This window comes from Perissodus microlepis, chromosome 11 (assembly GCF_051167445.1).
Source record: "Perissodus microlepis isolate ML-2025 ecotype Zambia chromosome 11, ASM5116744v1, whole genome shotgun sequence".
In the NCBI taxonomy this organism is placed as follows: Eukaryota; Metazoa; Chordata; class Actinopteri; order Cichliformes; family Cichlidae; genus Perissodus; species Perissodus microlepis.
The window spans coordinates 23,922,393-23,946,144 of NC_140471.1; the positions used below are offsets into that span (position 1 = coordinate 23,922,393).

The window sequence follows — 23,752 nt, forward strand, 5'->3', positions numbered from 1 at the left end:
TTATAACCTGCATAGTTCACATTTCTGTATAACTGTATATCTCATATTTCTGTATAGTTTTTCATATTTATATCCTGTTCATAGCCTGTACATAGCTTGTACTCACTACAGCCTGTACATACTTATAGTTATAGCATATTCATAACATACCTCGATACCATGTACAATATAACAATACATAATAGACCCATTTCTGTAATATACTTACATATCTATATTATTGCTAATATATATTTGTAATATATCTGTATCATGGCTAAAGCACTTCTGGATGGATGCAAACTGCATTTCGTTGCCTTGTACCTGTGACATGTGCAATGACAATAAAGTTGAATTCTATTCTATTCTAACCCCCCTGGAAATTACGCCCCTGGCAGAGAAACACTGGGGAACTAGAACTAATATTACTAATAATAAAGACAAGACTACAAATCTGACAGTCAACACCAGAAAAACCATTAAGTCATAACAAGGACCAAACAGTCAATACTAGAATATCTTATGAAGTATCCAGATGTTTGAAGAAGAAAGCAAAAGCTATAACCATAAAACAAACAAGCAACAACAAAAGTAGCTCACGCAATAATTTACCGATTACAAAAAAGAATCAAAATGAAACAGGAAGGTCAGTAGAAAGTTTCATCAGTGGAATAACAAAAGATTTTAGTGCTGGAAAAATATAGAAAATCATTCATGCAGCAATTCTAGACAACAGCTAACAAATAAATAGACATACTTTAAAAAGGTAACTAGAGTAGAGAACTACTCAGAGAAATAACAATTTTGGAAGTTTAGTTAAAGGTTTACATGAAAAATTCAAATACATGATAAAATAGTCAAAAATTCTAAAAATCTGAGCACGTTTTGGATATTTCAAAACATTGGTTATGGTTAAAAGAAAGAACACCCTCTTTCAGTTCTAAGGCTTTATATCAGAACATAAAAAATAATGTAGTCCTTAGCAGTTCTTAAAATGAGGTAAAAACAAACTCAGATGAATAAAAACCCGCCACGTGTCATTATTTAACAAAAACTAAACAGTTGAGGCTTGTAGGCATTCATTTATGCACAGCTCTCTTAAGGTCTCAGCACAGTATTTCAATCAGGTTGAGCTCTGGACTTTGACTGGACCATTGCAACACAGTGACTCTTTTCTTTTTTAAGCCACAGTGTTGTAGATTCCCTGCTGTTCTTTGGACAATTGTCCTGTTACGTGACTCAGTTTATAAAAAGCTCTAGCTGTCAAGAACATGACCTCACATTGGATTCTCTTTTATATCTAAAAGAGTTCATGGTCAGCTCAAAGACTTAAAGGTGCCCCGGTCCTGTGCCTGCAAAACAAGCCCCAATCATCACCGCTTCACTGCTGTGTTTGGTAGTTGATATGCGGTGTTTGTGCTGATAATGCTGTGTTTGTTCTCCACTTTGGTGTTGTCTCTCCAAAGCACAATGTTCCAAAAGCTTTGTGGTTTGTTCAGATGTGGCTTTGCAAACAATAGCCATGCTGCCATATTCTTTTTAGAGAAAATAAATGTTCTCCTGGCAACCCTTCTGAACAAACCATACTTGTTCTGTCTTTTTCTAATTGTACTGTCATGAACTTTAACATTCAACATGCTAAAAGAGGCCTGCAGAGTCTGAGGTGTAGATTTTGGGCACTTTGCAGTTTATCTGAGCATTTTCTGAGTTTTCCACTTGTAAATAATCATTCGATGGGCAACAACAACTGCTTCTCTAAGATCACTGCTAAAATCTTTCCTTCTTGACACCGTGTTAACGCACACAGACCAGCACACTGCCATAACTTTTATAGAGGTGGTCAAATGTTCAACTAATCAAGGGCCTTTTGCTTGATTAATTGATCATCAGCAGAAATCAAACTGAATAATTGGCTGCTCCTGGCTGCTACTTACCCTCTTAATTACCATGCACTCAGTGGGTGTGCTTATTTTTTCACACATTGCTTCTTCTTTTTAGCTTAACATGTGTTAAATAAAAAATAAAAGAATTCAGGAACTGTAATAAGCATGATAAGCCAAGGATTATCATAATTATTCTAAACCCAAATGAACATTTTTTTCACTTTGAAACATGTGGAAGACCTGAACTTGGCTGTTTGTGTTAGTACCATGTGGTAAACCTGCCACAGCGTGATGTGAGGATTATTTTCCTTATTAGCTTGGCACAAGCATCAGTTACATTTCAACCTTTGTTACAGTACGGCAGCAGATTTCTGTCCTCTGTGGCTGCTTCTACTTAAATAAATGACAGTAAAATGAAAGAGAAAGCATTCCGATCCTTTTTTAAGCAAAATGATCAGTTCAGCAACACTAAATTTACATTAAATGTCCTACAATTCAAAATTATCTGATCATGTAAAACTAACATGTACTTAAAGTGTGACACACAATCTATAGCTCAAATATTTATATAACTAGGCATTACATTGTGTGTTTTTCTATCCAGGTATGCTTTTACACTACTGGCGACGTGTTTGGGATCAGTGCTGAAAAATGAACATATTGCAATTCATGTTTTTCAGATGGTACTCTATGCCTTTCTATGTTCATAATTCCATAAATTTGGACAAGATCCCCAACACCACTGGCTAAAACGCAGCCCTAATGCAGCCCTTTGCTGGATTTTTTCCCTAATTTGTAAGGACATTAATTTCAGATACTCTTCATCTACTGAACTGTACTTTTTTTTATTTGTTTTTTAAGGACACACTGCACACCATGCTGAGATATACCAGGTTTCGACTCCCAGTGCATTTTCACAGTAATGCATACACAAATCCAGAGTATTTGTGCTAGCATTTAGCAAAATAAGCATTTCTCAACTGATTAGAAGATTTGCTTAAAAAAAAGTATTATATGTAGTCAGTGTGTTAGTATAGTGATGCTGATGTTCTTTATCCTCGCAAATGCTGTTAAAAGCACTTTTTTGATTCTGTAAAAATACAGATTTATGTATGTCAGATTGTGTTATCTTTGGCATTATTCAGATTCAACTAAAGAAATAAGAACAAATGATGTGGTTTTATGATAAACTGCTAGTAACAAACTACATAAAGATAAAACACCTTTGGGTTTTTTGGCTAAATTGTCTTTTATATGCAGACACAACGTTGTTAGGTGTCGTTTTTATGCTTACATTATTCATATGTCAGTGTTTAGTGGCTAAAACGTAGAAACGTTCCTCTGAAAGGGTTTGGTATAAGAACAGGGCTGAAAATGACTTTTTTTTTTAAAGAGAAAAAGTGAAAATCTCTAAAAGCGTGGAGAACTATTTCTCAAAACTACTATCAAAGACAGAAATCAGGCTCCTTGGAAGTAAAATATAAAGAAATGATGGTTGGCTGAAGACTTCTGCACAGCACTGCGCGTTACTTTCGTGTTTTTTTTGTTGTTGTTTTTTTTGTTTGTTTGTTTTAACAAATACATGTTTCATCCGGGAAGCGGACTTTGTTCTCAGGCATGTTACATTTTAACGACAGGCTCTTTACGCCTTTTTTTCCCAGGCGCTGACGCTTCCTTACGCATGCGTAAAACCAGTTGAAGAATACGTAACTGGCGTAACGTTCACGAGCCAGGCTAGCGGTGAAGGGTTTTGTGGGTCATGGGGGAGGAAGGTAAATAAAAGCGGGGAGCTAATAGCACTCAGCGACTGGTTTCGGACGGTTACTGGAAAATTTGTTCGGACGGAGGTGTGAGAGCGGGACAAGAGAGGACATACCGCCGGAGGGAGGGACTGTCGCTTGGATACAGCAGCAGCTGTCGGCGGTGAGGTGAACAGTATGCTTCCCGTCTATTCATGCTTCTTCGCTGGGTGCACACTACGGGAGTGATCTCTGCACTGGCCCTACTGCAGCTAGCCAGCTAGCCACAGCTGGTATTTTTTGAGTTCCGGACGGTCGTGAGCGTCCTCGGTTTCCCTTTAGGTTTCATGAACAGCACGCTGGTTACAAAAATACCACAGAGTATCGCTTATCGAGCTAATGTTGCTGTTTGTAGCTGAAGCTGCAGTTAGCTCCGAGCAGCTCTATTTTATTACACAGTGCTCCCAGAAAGGTAACAATGCAGGCAGGTGTGTTTAGTTGATATCTATAACTAGTGGACTATGTGTGACAAAAACAACCTTCGCCTATTCCTATCGTCTCCGTGGATTTGTAGTCAATAAACAGGTGTCATAATGGCCCGTCTTTGGTAGTGTGTGTATTAATATCTCTGTCTGATCCTCTTACTTTGACCCTAATCATAATGCAGCAGCCATTTGAAGCGGTGGGACTAAAGTAGCCTTTAAATCTTCAGCCTAGACAGCAAGAACAACGGTCCACCTGTAAGGTGTTGTGTAATAGTCACTGAAGAGTTTTTAGGTAGACGCTCACATGCGAGATTAGGAAGGAAATTAATTTTTATGTTCCTCCTCTCCAGGGAGGTCGGCATGTGAAATTGATAGGGGTCATTGAAGTTCAGCAGCAGAGTTTCATACATCTGGGACTACATTTCAGAGTGAAACAGTGTCACGGTATTGTTTATTATTTTGCTTTTAAATGTTTAGGTGAGTAATCATCAGATGGAGCAGGATCAGTTGAAACGTTTGCAGTTTATATAGCTGTTATTTTAGACCTGATATGGAGTGTTGTGCAAACATGCTGCTCTTCATTTCGTTATATTTTGCTTCACAGAGGAGCCAAACATTCTTGTAATATATTAAAGTGGTCTTGAACTCTTCTCAAGTTCTCAAGGCTTTCTGAAGGTATTTTTATTTAGATATCGGTTGTTTTGTTTCTTTTCTCATTCATTTTTAGCTCAGTAATTGTACCTGACCAATTTTTTATTTTAGTCTCTTAACACTGACCCACTATCCATCATTCAAGCATATAAAAGGCACTTAACACAAGCAATGCACCAGTCTTGTGTCAACTATAGTACAAGCAGCTGGAAGAATCAGGAAAAAATCCATGAAGAACCTGGTGTCAGTGTCAGTGGAAAAGGCAAATTATGCAAGAACTTGATTGAAAATCAGTGGCAGCAAATCTTAGAATGATGAATCCAAATTGAAATTTTTGATTCAAACTGTCGTCAGTGTGGTACAACAGTGAGTATGAACCTTTTTCCTCCCTTTCAGGCAGTGGTGCTGGGATCTTGTTAGAATTGATGGAATTTTAAACACAGAATATCCATCAGATTTTGCCATTTGGAAAGCATCTGATTGACAGCAGCTTAATTCACTGCCTGGATAGCAAAACACTTATCAGTCATGGATTGTCCTCCCCAGAGCATCTACCTCAAAATGATTGAAGCAGTTTGGGATCGTCTTGACAGAGAACAGAACAAAAGGCAGCCAACGTCCAAAGAGGAGAACTTATCCTGAAGACTACTTAATAAAATTATAAGAAAGCTTGCATAACAAAGTTCCAAATATTAACTTTAAAGCTCATTAGAGTAGTACAAATCTTGTTGGGGGGTGTTTTTTTTTTCTCAGCTTATATTCTATAGTTCAATGCATGTTTGCACATTTCAATAAATCATGTATAAATAAACATGTATTTTCAATTTTCCTAACAAAATATAAAGAAATGAGGGGTGGCTCAAGAGCTTTGAACAGTAATGCATACACAAATCCAGAGTATTTGTGGTAGCATTTATCAAAATAAGCATTTCTCAACTGATTAGAAGATTTGCTTAAATAAAATAGTATTACATGTAGTCAGTGTGTTAGTATAGTGATGCTGATGTTCTTTATCTTCGTAAACGCTCTTAAAAGCAAAAATCTCCTGAACGTACCAGATGAGTTAAGTGAAACATGCTGTGGATGCCTGTGCCTGCTGAGCCATCATATTCTCATTATTAATGGTTCACTAAGAGCCAGAAGATGAAATGAAAAACAGCAGATGGAGCTTGAATTTGTGCGCGTTTCATGAGGCTATTTGAGCAGCCTGAAGATTTTGCTCGGCCTGTCAGCTGTTAAAGGGGTCAGGAAATTGAATAATTATTTTTAGATGTGATGGAAGGGACACAAAACAATGTGAAGGACTAACTGAACTTAAAATTACTCTCTGGTGCCGAATAATAATAATAATAATAATAATAAAAAAAATCTTTCAGGGTTGAATATGTCAATTCAATTCAATTCAATTTTATTTATATAGCGCCAAATCACAACAAAAGTCGCCTCAAGGCGCTTCATAGATACAGAGAAAAACCCAACAATCATATGACCCCCTATGAGCAAGCACTTTGGCGACAGTGGGAAGGAAAAACTCCCTTTTAACAGGAAGAAACCTCCGGCAGAACCAGGCTCAGGGAGGGGCGGCCATCTGCTGCGACCGGTTGGGGTCGAGTGTTAAAAATTAAAACATTTTATATTTTGGGGGATGGTTTTTCAGTTATTGGTGCATAACTGTTTAGTTTCTCTAATATTTAAGTGTCTAATTAGAAATTGGACCTCATACTGGATGCTTTAGGATCTGCGTCTTTTAATTGTTCCATTGAGGTGCTTCACTCTACATAGTCCATTGCATGACTATCACAGTAAAACTAAATATGAAAAAAGAAAATAAATGGTAATAGATAAAATGATAATTGGATGGCGTGGTGGTGCAGTGGTCAGTGGTGCCATCTTTAAGCAAAGTGGCCTTGAATCCACCTGCTGACTGGAACCTTTCTGTGTGGAGTTTGCATGTTCTTCATGGTAAATGGCCTGCATTTGTATAGCGCTTTACTTTGTCCCTAAGGACTCCAAAGCGCTTTACACTACATTCAGTCATTTACCCATACACACACATTCACACACTGGTGATGGCAAGCTACATTGTAGCCACAGCCGCCCTGGGGCGCACTGACAGAGGCGACACATTGGTGCTGTGGTTAGCCGCTGTTGCCTCACAGCAACAAGGTCCTGGATCCAGGTCTCCTGGAAGCACCCCATTCCAAAGACGCACATGTTGGCTTAACTGGTGATTATAAATTAGCGTGAAGGGTTATCTGTTCCTGTGTTAGCTCTGTGAGAGAGGAAGAATGTGGATGGCTTACCCAATGCAGGGTCATAGAGTGGGCGTAGAGCCTTTTCCAGCTGATGCTGAGCGGGAAACAAAAAAGCCAGTCCATCACTGGGCTAATAATAAGTAAATAAATAAAAAACTGCACATTAGGGAAAAAGAAAGACTAGCTACAAAAATATTTTACACTCATACAATTAGAGCAGGGCAATATGACCAAAAATATTTATCACGATATACATTTGAAAATTTGCGATAACGATATAACTGACGATATAATTGACACTAGACAAAATACTTTACAACTCCTCAACTTTATTAGTGCAAAAAAACCCATCAATGTATTTTCACTTAAACAAGCAGCTGTTTTTAAGTACATTAAAGTTATATAAAAATGTAACAGTGCAAATGCAAATTCCTTGCTGACAGTTTAACCAAAAGGCATTTCCAGTGGAAACTGGCCGACATATCCTCAGCATAACCATGTATAATATCCAGAAAACTTAAAAAGAGGTTATACACACACAATACGGTAATATTATGTTGAAGCACAGTACTTATCACTCCGCGAGGCGCCTGCCTACGATAGCCGTACTAAAACATTTGACAGATTTTCGAGTGCCGCGTACGACATAAAATCGTTTCGAGGTCAGTAAACACAACCAGAATTCATACATAAGGCACACGGGATTATAAGGGGCACTGTCGATTTTCAGAAAAATCAAAGGATTGATTTTAAGTGTGCCGTATTTTCCAAAAAACACGGTAATAACGACAGCCTGCTAGCATGCGCTACCAAAAATAGTGCTTTGTTGTGTATCTAACGGACGAAAGCCAAACCAGTTCCACACCACTGAAGTTGCAGCATTTTTACAAACCAATTCTGGTTCATCCGTTTCATTCAACGATCCACTTTTGCTCTTCTCATTCTGCGTCGCCGCCATGTGCGTATGTAAACATAGGCACTGCGCATGCGCGTTTTACCCATATTCTATTGCGACATTTCATTTTCCTATCATTGCCCAAAATTACACCGGTATTACCATGAACGGTATGATATAGCCCAGCCCTACATACAATAAATAAAACCAACTAAAAATAAATGTATAGAAAATGTATTTTGTTTTAGGGTTTCTCACTGAGGAGCATTTAGTGTAGATGTTTAGTGGGACTGGAATTTCTTAATGTTTGTAAGACAAGTATTTGTATTATATCTGTTCTGATCTGCCACCAACAAAAGGAACAAAAACAGTGAAACTAATAAAACCTAAACTGAAAACTTTACATGGAAAAAAAGTAAACAGTCAAAACTAAAGTAAAACAAGCCAACCCATTCGGGGAAACTTAGTGAAGCTAAGCTGAAGACAAAATAAAACTGTAATAAGTCTCTTCTCATAGCAATACTTTTCTTGAACACAGACTGAATATGAGTGGTTCATTTATTGCTCTTCTTCTCAGTTTGCAGGTGGTCTGATTGGGTTTGCCTCATCCTTGTGTTGCCATGGCGATGCGTGAGTTGGTGGAGGCAGAATGCGGGGGAGCCAATCCCCTCATGAAGCTGACCAGTCACATGACCAAGGAAGGGGGGCCATGGCGGAACGCCACAGCACCTCCAGTGAGTATTTTGTAAGACATCAGGCCCTGAGCTCTGTAGTCTACACGATATGCTTAGAAGTTTGGGGTCACTTAGAAATGTCCCTGTTATTTTTCAGTCTCTTTATTGATTTTTAGCAAACTTTGGCTTTGAGTTTCAACATTAAATTAATAAACACTCATTTTTATCTGTGAGGAAGAGCCTGAGATTCTTTTTTTTTTTTTAATTATTTAAGGCAACGATAGACTATACTTAAGCTTTCCCTTTGTAACTTTATAAAATAAAATGTAACAAATAATTACATTCAAGAGTTTGGATTTGCTCAGTGGTATGCATTAGTGAAATAATACCTGACAACAAAATTTATTTGCATTTGTTTCATTTTATCTCAAGAGTTGTTCGGATGTTTCATTCATAGCCAAGCTAGTTTTTTCTTTTTCTGTGTGGAGATGACAAAAAATGGGGATACTGTTATCAAATAATACTAATCAACTTCCTGACAAAACTTTGTTACTTTAAAAGTAATAAAGCTTTCCAGCAATTCCTTCTGCTTCTTTTTACATAAAATCTCTGTTACCAAACAAACAAATGAGAGAGAACCTGCCTCATCTCGTGGGAGCTTTTCAGTCCTGACAGGAGATTCTGGTTAAGTAACAAACATAATTAAAAGTAGTTGGTGTAGCAGGTGTGAAATACCATTAACAGCTGTAGCTTTGCTCTTGGGTTCGTCCATGTTCTGTTACTCCTGCTGAGGGGCCCTTGTTTGCATGACGCACAGCAAAGTAATTACAGAACAACATAGAACTGAATTCAAGTAAGTAAAATTTTACTAATATTGGATCTTTCAAGATAAAAATCACAAAGTACCTCACAAAAAATGCTAGAACATCAAAACAAAAGACGAAAATATGAGTACTCGATTGCGCGTGCAACTCTCCATCTGCGTGGACATGAGAGCAGATGTCCTTAAAAGTGCTCAAAATGGACTGAAGCTAGAGCAAGGCCCCAAAACAGAACCCTGTGGCACACCGTAGACAAGAGACAAGGAAAAGAACCTGAACTAAGAAGCAGCCACAGAAAAGGAACATTTATACAGATACTGACAGGTATTATGATCTGCTCCAGAGGAGAGCCCAGATTCTTATCCTATTGAGAAAATTGAGGTGGTCGCCATTGTCAAAGACAGAAGGCAAGTTCATCAGCAAAACAGAACATTACCCTGCACCCACTTTGCATCAAGATGCTTATAGAAATGCTCCTTCTTATGAGTAACTGATCGAGCTTTTTGAGTCAGGATCTGAACAATATTTCCTGGATCCATGCTTTTAACTTAAAATGCAGAAACTGTATCAAAGCATACAGTAAATGTATAAGAGTGCCTCTGCTACAAGAATACAAGATTTAACACAATCTGTTGTAGGGCTGTAAATTTAAGAGTATATCTTTCCTTTTAATTAGAAAATCTAACACTGTTGTCTGTCACCCTTGTTATATAGCAGTTTAAGAGCTAATTGGCCTTAATATTAAAAATATTAATATTAAGTTCCAGAATTTTATGTGCAGTTGGCACCAGGTTACAGCAAAAGCACTAGTGTTGCTTTTGCAATAACTTTTCTTAATATATTTTCAAGCTCCCTGTGACCTTTATCTCTGGAGCTGCTTGATTTAACATTTTTGTGCAAAACATTTTGCTAAGAGATACCATACTTTATTATTATTATTTTTTGCAGATTCATCCCACTCCCATTGAAATTGCAACTGAGGAAGATGTAAGTGCTTTTCTTTCAATTTTAATGATTTGCTCTAAGACTGTACAGTATATATTTCAAGTTTATACCCTAAAGCCAAAATATTTAGGTTTCCTCAGCATGTACTCTAATCATTAAGAGTTACCATTAGATTTTATATAAAATGAATGTTTTTGTTCTAGCTCGTTAATGAGTTCCTTCAGGAACCTCCACGCCCTCCACAGACCTTTGACATGGGTCAGCTGCTGGAGGAAATGCAGCAGATTGACCAGCAGACCTACAGACAAGCTCCACAGAGAGGTGCTCTTCATCATTATTTGATGAAGTTTAAAAGATTTTTCTAAACCTTTTTTCCAGTAAATCTGAACTTCTTTGTATTTCCTTGTCATAGCTCCTGATGTGGCAGCGCTGGCCCTCTCTGGTGACTGGGTGGAGGAGTTCCTCGAAGGCTCTGATTCTGCCTCCGCCCCGGGGCTCATCACGCTCGGCGATGCCGCAGATGCTGATTGGACGAAAGAATTTATTGCCGAGGCAGCAGGTATGTTTTGTTTTCATTGCTTTTCTTGGCCTTCTGCATTTTTTGCTTAATGAGCAAATCATCTTTCTGCCGTTATCATCACTCTGTCTCATATCATCACGTTTTTTTGCTCAAATCAGAGTGAATATCTTTAGGACAAAGTCTTCATAGTGTAGCTGTTCTGACACATGAACTCTGGACAGTGTCAGCAGAATTGCATCCAAGGTTGTCCTTTCACACATGTAGCACAAAGCAAGAGATGATCTACTTTAAAATTTACTCACTGCTAAAAATAACCTGTTTGTTGAGAGTGCTGAGAGTCCACCAAATGATTACCTGCACTGTTCTCACACGCGTTCAGGCACAGGGTGTTTAAAAGGGAGCTGACAGTTATAAACCATTTAATGTCCGATCCAGCAGAATCAGACGTTTGAGTTCTCACATGCAGCTCTGTTAGGCGTCTACAAAGGGTTTTTTTTAGACGCACTGCATGGGTGAAAATGGCTTATGTCATTATTACATGTTTGCTGTGTTTTTAATTTTTCAATTTCTCTCATTTTTAGATCCTGGCCGCTGGGCAGAAGAGTATCTGGAGCAGTCTGAGGAGAAGTTGTGGCTGGGGGATCTTGGAGACAAGGCAAATGAATGGTGAGCAGGGGATAGAGCCGGGGGGTGGAAGGGGGTTATAAGCACTGCATTACATGTAGAAAATGTAGGCTAGACATGTGAGGGAGAATCAAGGAGGACAAGAGTGCTGTTGGCAGAACTTAAAGCACTTGAAAAACTGTGATAATGTTCTCTTCTTGGTGAGTGAATTTTCTATTTAATTGTTAAACATTTAACCTGATATTCTCTTGTCTGACAGTGTTGAGTTAATCCATTAAAGCTCTGGTAGAAGCCAGTGAAGCAGCTGAACATGAAGTGAAAGCTGATTTAAAGAATCCTTGTATAATCATCGTTGTGCACTGGTCTCTAAATATGAGAGTGTAAAATGCAGTTTATATTTGAAGTGATTTGTTCCAACCTACAGTACTGTGCAAAAGTCTTGAGCCAGCCATCATCACTGCTTTATATTTTATATTCTATGAAATATTGGAAATGGGTGTCATTGAAACATCTGTAAATATACATTGAAATACAGAATATAAGTTGAAAATCGTGTGTACAATTCTAATATGCTTGAAAAGCAGTATTTGCTATGACTAACTTCATTCTTCAACACAGCCTGAACTCTCTTAGGCAAGCTTTCTTATAACTTCTTTAAGTACTCTTCATGAATACTTCTCCAGGCTTCATGAAGGACATTCAAAGCTCTTCTTTGGATGTTGTCTGCCTTTTGTTCTGTTCTGTCGAAATGATCCAACACTGCTTCAGTAATGTTGAGATCTGGGCTCTGGGGAGACCAATCCATGACTGATTGTCTTCCATTGTATGGTTTTCTATCCAGCTGTGCTTTTACTGCATTGGCAGTCTGTTTGTGGCTGTTCTGAAAATGAAGCTGTTGCCAATCAGAAGTTTTCCAAATGGTGACACTTTTTTGTGTCACCCTGTTTGCTTTTCTCCCTGTTTGCTTTCCTTATTGGCTTCTTGATGGCTACCTTTCCTCTGAGAACATTTCTGATGAGGCTTCAGTGAACAGTAGAAGGTCCAGATGCTTTTCTGAGGTCCAGTGTCAGGTCTTTTCTGGATTTTTCCATCTTTTTTTAAGGACACGACTTCCACATACTGTTCATTTGCTGCTTTTTTTATGCCTAGGCCTTATGCTAAGTTTCCAGTTAATAGCTCTTTGGGAATCACCTTATTGGTACAAAAATAAAACTATTTTATGTCAAAATGAGTGAAAAAACAGCAAATGATCAAAGAAAGGCTTTGAAAGACCTTCAAAAACCCTGAGAACTATTGTTCTAGACCACTTTAAAACATCATGGGAAAGTCTTGCTCAAGACCTTCTTCTAGTTTTATAGCATCAAATTTATGTTTTTTTGTTTTTTTTTATTGTTAATCTGACAGGACTAAGGAGTATCAAGCAGAAGACGAGCTGAGGCAGACAGCCAATGAGCTTGTCTCAAAGGTTGATGACCCAAAGTTACAAAACACAGAGGTGAGCAGTATGTCATTGTGACACCGTAATACACATCATTTCCTTTTACATGTCTATCACCATGTTCTTTCACTTTTTTCTTTAACTCTTTTGTAGAGTAGGTCCTTGAGACTGTAGCATGTGGTGCACAGATGATTTTTGTGGTTTTTAATGGCTTTTGTCTCAGTATGGGAAGAAAGTTGCTGGTTTGGGAAGAAACTAGCATTACTGGTGTAAAACTGATGAATTAGTAATAGTAAATGCCTTTTTTTGTTGTAATTTGTTTTTTGTTGTTGTGTAGTTCCTGCGATTCATTAGGCAAATTGGCGAGGGCACTGTGACAGTGGAGAGCAAGACAGACAAACAGCTCACAGATAAAGCTCAGGCCGAGAATGCTCAGAACTGGGCCTCCAACCTCAACCAGGTACGAGTCGCAGCCCACTGAGGAAAGGATGGTTACAACTGTGAACGCTGTATGTTGGGGTAGAACACTGGTTCACTGTTGCCCAGTATAGGCTAAGCCTTGTGACTCATCACCCCAGTATCTGATGCAGTGTAAAATTTTCCACAAATGTAACCAGAAGCAGCCACCAGTCTGCTTGTAATATGAGTCTCCAGGCTGCAGTGTTGCAGATGGAATTTGTTTTTGCAGAGAAAGGGCTCTCATAACTGTCAGCTTCTCCTCTTGAGCATTTAGATTTTAATGTGCACGACCAAGATTTGGGGTTTTCCCATCTTGACGTGATTTTCCTTTCGTTCTGGATTTCACAGAAGGTGCAACTTCATTGCTTTGTATTCGACCAGTTCAGGCAGTAAAAGGCTGATGCCAGATCGCGTTTCTCTCTAAATGTATTTCTCTACAAGACGACAGATACAAAAGTACGGAGGCGTAATCCTTTCACTTGACTGAATTAAAGAGAGATTTTATAATCCCAAAGGAGCCTTATTGATTTGAAAGCTTGATTTCTTGAGCTATAATACTGCTGCAGACTGTTTGTCTTCTGGATATTTCATGTTTCTCTTAGATCAGTTGAACCAATATGGCTTCAGGATGTAAGACGATGCATCTAAAATGCATTCAGACTGGCTAAGTGGTGACTCAAGAGACAAAGATTCCAGTACCTCCCAATGTTTCCAGCATAAACCAAGAGAAAACTGTATTAAACAAAGCACGGGGCATTACTGCTTATGAATAGAATAGAATAGAAAACTTTATTTGTCAATTTCTTCAAATGTACTTGCCATACAAAGGAATTGAAATTACGTTTCACACTGTCCCATGCGTAGACATTGAAATCAAGGTTTCAAATTAATAGAGGCTCTTTTGGGATTTTAAGGTCCGTCACAACAATGTTTAACTGCTAACTTAGCTATCATGGGGGAAAGGTGAGGTATACTCTGAACAGTTGGTTTTTAAGCTGTATCTTTGATCCAGAAAAACAAGACAAAATAATTAGTCAAGTAAATGCATAACATTTCTGACTGCATTCAAAAATACACACAACCCCCCCCAAAAATATAGATCAGAGTTAAATATCTTTAACCCACAAGTGACTAAAATGACCAAATAGGTTCTTTAAAAAAAAAAAAAAAAAAAAAAAAAATATATATATATATATATATATATATATATATATATATATATATATATATATATATATATATATATATATATATATATATATATATATATAATAGTTATGTTTGTGTGTATGTCAGAAATTCTGAACTGCTGTGATGTTGTTTTATTCAGTCATTCTGTATCCTGAAAAGGTTAGGTTTAGCCTCAAGACTTCTGCAGCAGTAAGTCTTGCCATTTTAGGTTTGTGATCCATAGTTTGCTGCAGAACATTACAAGTGTGTAATGTAGTGATTAGAAGGGAAAACTACAACAAAATCAACACATATAATATTTAAAATGCACATATATTCAGTTATATGTTATTCCTGCTATATTAATGGGCTAATTCCTGAAACAAAAGTTCTAGAAGAAGTCTATTTAAAAATTCATTGTATAAAGCATTATACAGCACAAAGAAATATACCACTGAGGGCATAAATGAATCATGTAATTTGAAAGTTAAAAATACTCTGCAAAGCAGCAAATTACTCAATTTTAGCGATTTACATAATTTCCTTAGGGATTTTTAAATTATTCTGATTAAATGAGTATAAATAAGAAGGTTTGGGTTATTTTATTTTATTTTTTTGTACCTCCTAAGTTTTTTTTTTTTAATTTACTAGTTTTTACTAATCTAGTCAGAAATTGGGTGTTTATACTTCTGCCTTGAATCTATGATGTTTTTACTGCAAACCCTTGTGAAGCTCTATGCTGTAACCATGTATCTCCATAAATGCATCATCAACACAGTCTTGTTTACTGGCGCCGTTTGGGCTTAAGCTTCTCTGGCTACTTCTTCTGTTGCCATTTTTTTGAAATCGACTGTAAGAGAGGGGATCTTGGTTGCAAAAAACAAACCAAAAACAATTACCTCAAGAAGGTTCCTGTGACAAAGTCTGACTGTGAAACTGCTTGTTTGACAGGTGGTTAGCCAGTGAGTGTGCAGGTTCATACCAATGATAATCCTCTATTTTAAAAGATAGCATCACTATCATCATCATTTGTTTAAATTCAGTATGACCCAAAATAAGTGACTGGGCCCATGAACTCATCAGGAGAGTGTTTACACAGGTCAAGACAGGAAGATTGGGTTTTTTAGTAGTTTTGCAACTACAGCTATCGCCATCTGGTGGCCTCCAGATAGAATGCAGGTGTAAGACGCTTGAACGTTGACTTTGTGATCTGTGTTCCACCAGCTAGTGTTTGGATAAGGAAATTGCAGAGCATTGCAGGAACACCAGGGATAGATGCACATGCTGGCAGCAGGAGCTACACCGTAGGCTCTAAATAGATTCAACGCAGAAGTATAAATTAAGCTATAATCTGTACTTTAATTTAATCTTTTGTAAATCCAAAATTTGACCTGATATCTCAGTTTGCTTTTTTTCTGCTTTACATCTGTTTCGTGTTCTTTTCCTGGCCTAAATGGCTTCCACATTATGTTGTGCATGTGTAGCTGTCAGCCATATTCATGCTACATTATGATTACATCTATGCCATCGCTGGCAGCAGGAGCTACACCATGACTACACCGCACTGAATTGTGCTTTTCCTACTTTTTTAATTTTTTAATTTTTTATTTTTTTAACCTGCCTTTTGAATTCTTGGCTTACCATTACCTCCATTAACACCTGTTATTCATCTGCTCCTCTTGATACTTCAAATTACTCCTTTTTTGCCCACCCCTCCAAAAAATTTGTAAAAATCCTCCACACCAACTCCTCCTCTTCCTCGAAACATTGTCCCGTTCCCTACTGCCACCCCTCCCTCCGTAGTTCCTGATGAAGACGGGGGGAGGGAGTCTTCCCCTGGAACCCCCAGAGGTGAATCAGAAGATTGACAAAGTAAAAGCTAAACAAGCAGAGCAGTGGGCCAGAGTCGTCAGGCAGGTACGACCTCTGTGGTCACGGCAGCTATCCATGTTTTATTTTAAGCTGCAGTTGTAGTTACTTATTTGTATGTTTTGCTACCAGTGTTAACGATTTCAATCTTACCCATCCATTCAGATAGTCTCAGATTTCCTGCATCTAGTTGCTGTTTAGTGCTTTTACTGTCTTAGGAGAAAACTGGGAGTTAATTAGGAAGGAGATAAAGGAAGCAGTACGAGAAAAATGGTTTCTTCTGTGTTCTTCCAGCTTTCATTTCTTTACTCCTTCACATTCACTCCCCTCTATATTTCTCCTCTCTGAATGCCCCGGTTCTCCCCTTCTAATAACAGTTTTCTCAGCCAGCGCATACAGATTCCTATCAACCACTGCCATTGCTCTTCATTGTTATTCAGGTGTCAGAGGAGTCGGCTGAAGCCTGGGTAGACGAGTTCGCTACATCAGGACCTGATTTTCAACAAGCGAAAGCCGCAGTGGAGGTGAGGCAAGAGTCTGTGACAATAAAAACCTTAAACCCAAAGCCAAGTATAATAAGTAGTATCGTAGAGGTTAAAGCACTGAGTGTCATCGGAGTTGAGGTTTGAAAATGGAAACTTTCCTGAATGATTAGCATGAAGGTGCCCTTGATTTTTTTTTTTAAACACCCACAAACTTAATCCTGTTTAAGGAACGAAAAAAATATAGGGCCATCGTATAAGGCATCATCGATGCAGCAGCGTCTTCCAGTTGAAAAAGGTCAAAGTTATCTCCAATACGCTGTGAAGTAATGATGCGTGTCTGTCATTTTGTCAGAGTGATGTGGATTTCTGGGAGAAGCTGCAGCAGGAGTGGGAGGAGATGGCGAAGAGAGATGCAGAGAGTCATCCCTGGCTGTCTGACTTCGATCAGCTACTCAGCACTTCTTATGACAAGGTATCCGTCAGCCTGCTCAGAGCAGGCGTCTGCTGCTATCTGTTTTGTGTTGCAAGATTTCAGCATTTTTGTGCATACAGCTGTCATGCACAATGTCTAATGTGCTCCTGTGTTTCATATACCCTATTAAGTACTAATTAAAATCATATACACACACAAGTTCTCTGAGCAGTTTTGATGTTTTCCTTGTTTTCATTTGCAGGGCTATCAGTTTGAAGAGGAGAACCCCTACTTATCACACCCGGACCCTTTGTCAGAGGGATTGAAGAGGATGGAGGCAGGGGACATCCCTGGTGCCGTCCGGTTCTTTGAAAGTGCTGTGCAGAAGGAACCAGACAACCAGCTGGTAAGACTCTGAAAGGCTGTGTTCTCATTTGCATTACACTTTTTTTTTTCTTTTTTTTTTTTAATTCTTAGAACATCCTGTTATTAGTTAATATAACATTGTGGGCCAAAAGGTCTCCCTACTTCTAATTTTAGCCATGTTTTTCTCCTGCTTCCAACAGAAGGCCCTTGAAATAATACCATGTGTCTTTTTTTCCCCATTAAATTGCAGGCTTGGCAATATCTGGGAACCTGTCAGGCAGAGAATGAGCAAGAATTTGCCGCCATCAGCGCCCTCCGCAGGTCAGAAGTCAGAGTTGACTAAAACATGTAGTAAAACATGTAGTTATTATTATTATTATTATTATTATTATTATCATTAGTAGTAGTAGTAGTAGTAGTATTACTCTAGATGTGGGTGTTGTCTCTTGTCTCATCAAATGTAGTGTATAGTTTTTGTATCTGTAAGCATATAAAACACATTTTGCATATTACAAAAATGTATTTTTCCACCACAGAGACTGTTAAAGTGAGGATAGATTTTTGTTAAGACCTTTTTAAATGCATACTAATGTGAGTGTCACCTCAAAAGAAATATTTTCAACCAGGAAAGCACCTCCATATTTTAACACTTGTCGTTGCAAATAAGAGTTTCTTTGCCAAATGAATAGTCATGTTTTTTTTCTGTCTGACTACTTCTTTTTATTACCACCATTCTTCCCATAGGTGTATAGAGCTGAAGAACGACAACCTGACTGCCCTCATGGCGCTGGCCGTCAGTTTCACCAACGAGTCACTGCACAGGCAGGCCTGTGAGACTCTTCGTGACTGGCTAAAGCACAATCCAAAATACCACTCTGTTTGGGAGCAGAGTGAGCGCGAACGCTCCAAAGACAGCTCCAAAGAAAGGGAGAAGGACAGAGAGAGGTTCGGGTCATTGCTGCCAGAGTGAGCATCACGCACGTTTAGGAGAATACAAATACAAAAATACCGCTTTCTCTTTGCCCTTTCCTTATTGCTTTTCCCTTGTGCAGGTCTTTGTTTACCGACGTCCAGTCCATGTACCTGCAAGCAGCCAATGTTGACCCTACCCAGGTGGACCCTCAGCTTCAGTGTGGTCTCGGCGTCCTCTTCAACCTCAGTGGAGAGTATGACAAGGCGGTGGACTGTTTCAGCGCTGCTCTCTCCGTCACTCCACAGGTTGGTGAAGAAGCCTTTGTAGAAATTCCAATGGCTTCATGTCATGTGCTCAGTTTCTGAGCTCTTTCTTTGTTTTTCTGTCCCCATAAGGACTATCTGCTGTGGAATAAGCTGGGTGCCACGCTAGCCAACGGAAGCCGCTCAGAAGAGGCTGTGGCCGCCTACAGGAGAGCACTGGAACTGCAGCCTGGCTTCATACGCAGTCGCTATAACTTGGGAATCAGCTGTGTAAACTTAGGGGCACATAGGTGAGGCAACAGTGCTGTTTTGATGTGTATTTTGCTAGAGAGTCATGTAAAGAAGTAAAATCTTTAGATTAAATGCATAATCCTCCTGAAGCTGGTTTTTATGATAGGGGAGTGTCAAGGTTTACTCATTTTGTGGTTCACAACCTTACCACTGATGACCTGAGTGTGGCTCTCTTAACAGAACAGTTTTCTGATAGATGTGGAATTAGTCCAGCAGTTTACATTTAGATAAACTTTTAAAAAACATGTTATGTGAAATCAGCATTTGATATACCCTTTTCAAATTGTCTTAAACACACTGACATTCTGCTGCTTACATACACATCAAATGCGTTCTGTGCCTTTTCAAATTCTGTCAGATTGCTACTTTTGAACTTTAGCAATTTTATGCTGCTTCCCAGATGTTTTTACCTTCCACTAGGGGGCAGTTTATAGTTAAATCTGCCTCCTAGTGGAAGGTATTTTATAGCCCCTTTTCCATTAGTACCTACTCCGATCAACTCAGCACGGTTCACCATGCTATTCAGGGTTTTCCATGAGGCCATAGAAACTGGTACCAGGTACTTTATTAGTACCTGCTCAGCCAGGGTTTCAAGCGATTCAAGCAGGTACTAGAAGTTACGTCGTCACGCTGCATGCCACCGATTGGCTCGTCAGTAGCATCACTCAATGAGTCATAAGTGCATCTCGTTCACGAAAATTAAAACTGCCATTTTTGAAACCAGCAACGAGGGAAATGGCTACAAAAAAACCGCAGTGTTCCCTGAGTTTGACAAAAAAGCCACAGACCGAGCAGTAGGTATATTCTTGGCTCAATGTCCACCTTTGTTGTTGCGTTCGTGTTGCATATTAATTACGTTGCAGGATGCCCAGACGCATTGCTATGGCAACAAGCGCGCACACTGGGTTGTAATGGAAAACCAGTCGATCCGAGTCGTAGCGATCCGTGGCAAGTAGATCAGAGTAGCTACTAATGCAAAAAGGGCTTATGTGATACAGCTAGACCACACACAAAAGATGCTACACTAGACCAGACGTGCAAGAAATCTAAGAAATCTCACAAAGGTTTGTTGATAATGGTTGACATTCACTTTATAAGGTATACCTTCAGCGAGGTGCTGGAAACATTCCTCAGACATTTTCGTCTGTTTCGAAATGATTCCCTGACATCCCAGAGGTGCTGTATTGGATTGTGATCTCTGATCTCTCGTCAGCATGTCATCTTCGCCATGTCTAAAAAGCTAAATGTTGCTGCCATTTGGCTGATTAGATATTTGCCTTATACAGCGCTTAACCAGGTGTACTTAATAAAGTGGCCACCAGAGTGTACACCAGTGAGAAATGGACCTTAATTTGCAAAAGTGAACTTAGTTTACACAAGTTTTTTATTACTGTTGCCTGTTCAGGTTGATATCAGCACGTTGCAGATTGAACATAAATCCATCCTGTTCTCTTTTTTTTAACTCCACAGAGAGGCAGTGGAGCATTTCCTTGAAGCTTTATCTCTCCAGCGCCAGGCTATAGAGGATGGAGCGAGAGCTCCAAGGGGTCCCGGAGGAGCTGCGGCCACTATGATGTCCGACAATATCTGGTCCACCCTGCGCATGGCTCTCAGCATGATGGGAGAGAGCTCTCTGTACGCCGCGGCCGACAGGCGAGACTTGGACACCTTGATGGCTCATTTCTGCCAGAGAGAGGTGGATGGTGGGACTGAATGAAAACCTGCCAGGGGAGGGCTCATTGAGTGTGAATGTTTTTTGCTGGGAGGTAAATGTATGAGTGACTGAATGAAGCTGATTGAATGGAGGAATGAAGGGGACATGGTACAGCTAACGGTTAAAAGAAGATGATCGAGGAACACACTGTGAAGTGATCAGTGCTCATCATCATCATGTGTACATGTGTGTTTAAAAGTGTTGCAGTATCAGGCTTCACCTGTAGAGAAGCAGGCAGCAGTAATCCAGTCACGAACTGTTTCACACGTTCAGCAGTCACTGGATTTCCTCCTTTGTTGATCAAGAGAACCAGACTGAATGATTTTAACTTGAAAATCTTTCTCAGAGAAGAAGAGAAACAAGAATAAGCATGGTTTAATCACTAATCTGTTCACCATCCAGCAATGTTAGTTTGTGTTAAGACACTCAGTCCTCTCCCTGTCTTTATTCACAGATTGGTGGCCTCTGAGTTTATTATTACTGTGTTGATGTTGTTCCTACAGCATCTCGTTAACTTTGCTTCAGGACCACCATTGCAACCGGACAATCACATTGTTGTGTTCGCTTTACAACTTGGGAACAAGATGTACACAAGAGTCTGGTAGGGACAACGCTGTGGTTCATGAATGGGTGAAACATAAGACTTTCACCCAGGAGACTGAGGCTTGTAGTCCTTGTTCATTTGAGACTTAGTTGACTGCTTTTCATTTTGAAAAGTATTTACTTCAGTCACTTTGGTTAGGTGTATAAAATGATCGTGTTTTCGGTAGCAAAAGATGCTCTTGTTTTCATATTAGAACTGTGAAGGCAAGCATCTTTTTTTTTTTTTTTTCCTCTCCCCTCAGGTGCAAAGCTAAGCTCGTGTTTTGTACACTACAAACCCTGTTTTATCAATTCACTTGCCTCTTCATACAAAGGACTGGATGAGCCAGGGGTCTAACCAGGCCTTCCAATTTGCAGACGACCCGCTCTACCTCCAGAGCTGCAACCATCCCTGATTGCAACGGTGTGATTGATCAGTGATGGTCCTGATGGAGGAACAACACAGCAATTATCAGATGTGTGTACTCTCTGCGGTTATGTATAATCAAGGTACAAGACCTCTGACATTAAAGAGTGCTGCTTATGATCCAAGGTGCTCAGCAGGCGGAAGGATTACAGATTATGCCATTTCAAAGTAGAAATACAAGTCATAAGTGCTACAGCTCTTTTTGTTATACTTTATTTAATTTTTTAGTAATCATTATCATGCCAGGATAATGAACTGATAACCAGCGGGACTGTTACTCAAATGATAAGGTGTGTGTGTGTGTCTCTGTGTGTGTGTGGGTCGGGTGAGAGACATTATGTCAATGAGAGTGGCTTTTCTGGGTTCCGTGCTCTTTTTCATATTGCTCCTGTAAAACTACTTGCTTCATTGTAAAATAATGCTCTATGCCATACTGTGTATTGTAACATAATTGATGCACTATAATTGTTTTCAGGCTACTTATATCCTGACAGCAATGTTTAATATAATATTCAGCAATAAAAGCTTTGATTCCAGACATCTGTTATTATCCTTTTATTTCAATTTGGACCCCCTCTTGTTGGTATATGGGTTGTTTCATGGACCTATCGACTAATTTGCAATTTAAATGTTTCGACTAAATTAGATTTTCAAAATGTCAGCTCTAAGAAGTGGGAAGACTTGCCAAATCGGCAGGGCATTGCATTTAAAATTTCCTCAGAGTTAATAATAAGGATTTTAATTTGTTTAACACGTTTTTTGTGAGTAATGCAAAATTATTAAAACTTGTGAAATACAAAATGCTGTGGCTTGGGAGGTAGTGCAGGTCATCTGGTCTACAAGTTTAAGGATCTTCATGCAAGATACTGATCCCTGAGTGGTCCTGATGCACACTGGAGTGTGTGCTAATGTTAGTTTAAAAGTGCTTATGCATAGAAACAGTTTGCATGAATTGGTGAATGAGCCTTGTAATAAAGTGCTTGGAGTGCTCAGCACTTAATAAAGAACAGTCAATTTACCAAGAAGTGATTTATTTTTTTTTTTTTTTTTTGGGGGGGGTACTCTATATATTTTTTTGTAGTGTGTTGTTGTTTTTTTTTTTTTAGGGCATAGACTTAACAACCACTTGATTAGGTACACTTGCAGAATCTAATATGACCAGTGATATAGTACAGCCTGAAATTTTCAGAGCTCATACCAATGACATTGGCTCATTCATTTAGGTTTTTGTTGAGGTTGTCAGGAAAAAGTAACCTGATTTCATGATTACTTGGTGCTGAACTGCATTACATTTAATTCAGTTCCTATGTTTGTTTGTTTGTTTTAATCCACTCCCCTAACATACAAGTCAAAGTAGTCAAAGTAAAAAAATCAAAATTTAAATGCTTTAAAAAATTTATGCTAAATCTATCTGGAAATCTGAAGGGTTATAGCAAGCATTGTGTTTTTAACATTTGACTATCATTGTTATTTATGCGCAGATTTTATTCATTTTCACTTTAGTAGGTTTTTCACTAAATGCGAACTCGCTATTCATGTTCAATGTTTATTTATTCTTGGAACACTCCGGCCTCCATACCTACTTTAACAAGTCATATTCAAAAGAAAACTCGTAACTCGTGTTTCCGGAGCTTTCCCAACGCAATAATTCATTTTCTCCCACAAGTTTTTTTTTTTTTTCTTACTGTTCCAATTCTTTTTTTTTTTTTTTTTTTTTTTAAATGAACTTTATTTAGAACAATTTTCTCCCACAAGTGAAAAACAAAACGTTTCCTTAAGTTATCAGCAGCCCGCCCCGCCCACTTTTAAACTTCGCATTCCTCTAGGCCAATCAGAGTCGAGAAGGCGAAGTGCAAGAGAAAGTTGATTGGTTCATTTAAAAATAGCATAAG

General features: G+C 38.8%; 1 protein-coding gene across 5 annotated transcripts; it reads left to right on the top strand.

Moving 5' to 3' along the window:
- Window positions 1-3,562: 3,562 nt before the first annotated feature.
- Window positions 3,563-22,396, top strand: pex5 (peroxisomal biogenesis factor 5). Of its 5 annotated transcripts, none has more exons than XM_084943808.1 (17): window positions 3,563-3,790; window positions 8,465-8,621; window positions 10,331-10,369; window positions 10,531-10,648; window positions 10,740-10,886; window positions 11,429-11,513; window positions 12,876-12,966; window positions 13,247-13,369; window positions 16,342-16,455; window positions 16,848-16,931; window positions 17,245-17,364; window positions 17,567-17,710; window positions 17,921-17,991; window positions 18,415-18,636; window positions 18,723-18,888; window positions 18,979-19,136; window positions 20,608-22,396. In XM_084943808.1, the coding sequence occupies exons 2-17, from the start codon at window positions 8,508-8,510 to the stop codon at window positions 20,852-20,854; spliced, it is 2,043 nt and encodes a 680-aa protein (XP_084799934.1). In that variant the 5' UTR covers window positions 3,563-3,790; window positions 8,465-8,507; the 3' UTR covers window positions 20,855-22,396. The 5 variants fall into 5 exon arrangements, with proteins under 5 accessions (XP_084799934.1, XP_084799933.1, XP_084799935.1 ...); XM_084943807.1 differs by having other exon boundaries at window positions 3,563-3,785; XM_084943809.1 differs by having other exon boundaries at window positions 3,563-3,785; window positions 8,472-8,621.
- The last annotated feature ends 1,356 nt before the right edge of the window (window positions 22,397-23,752 follow it).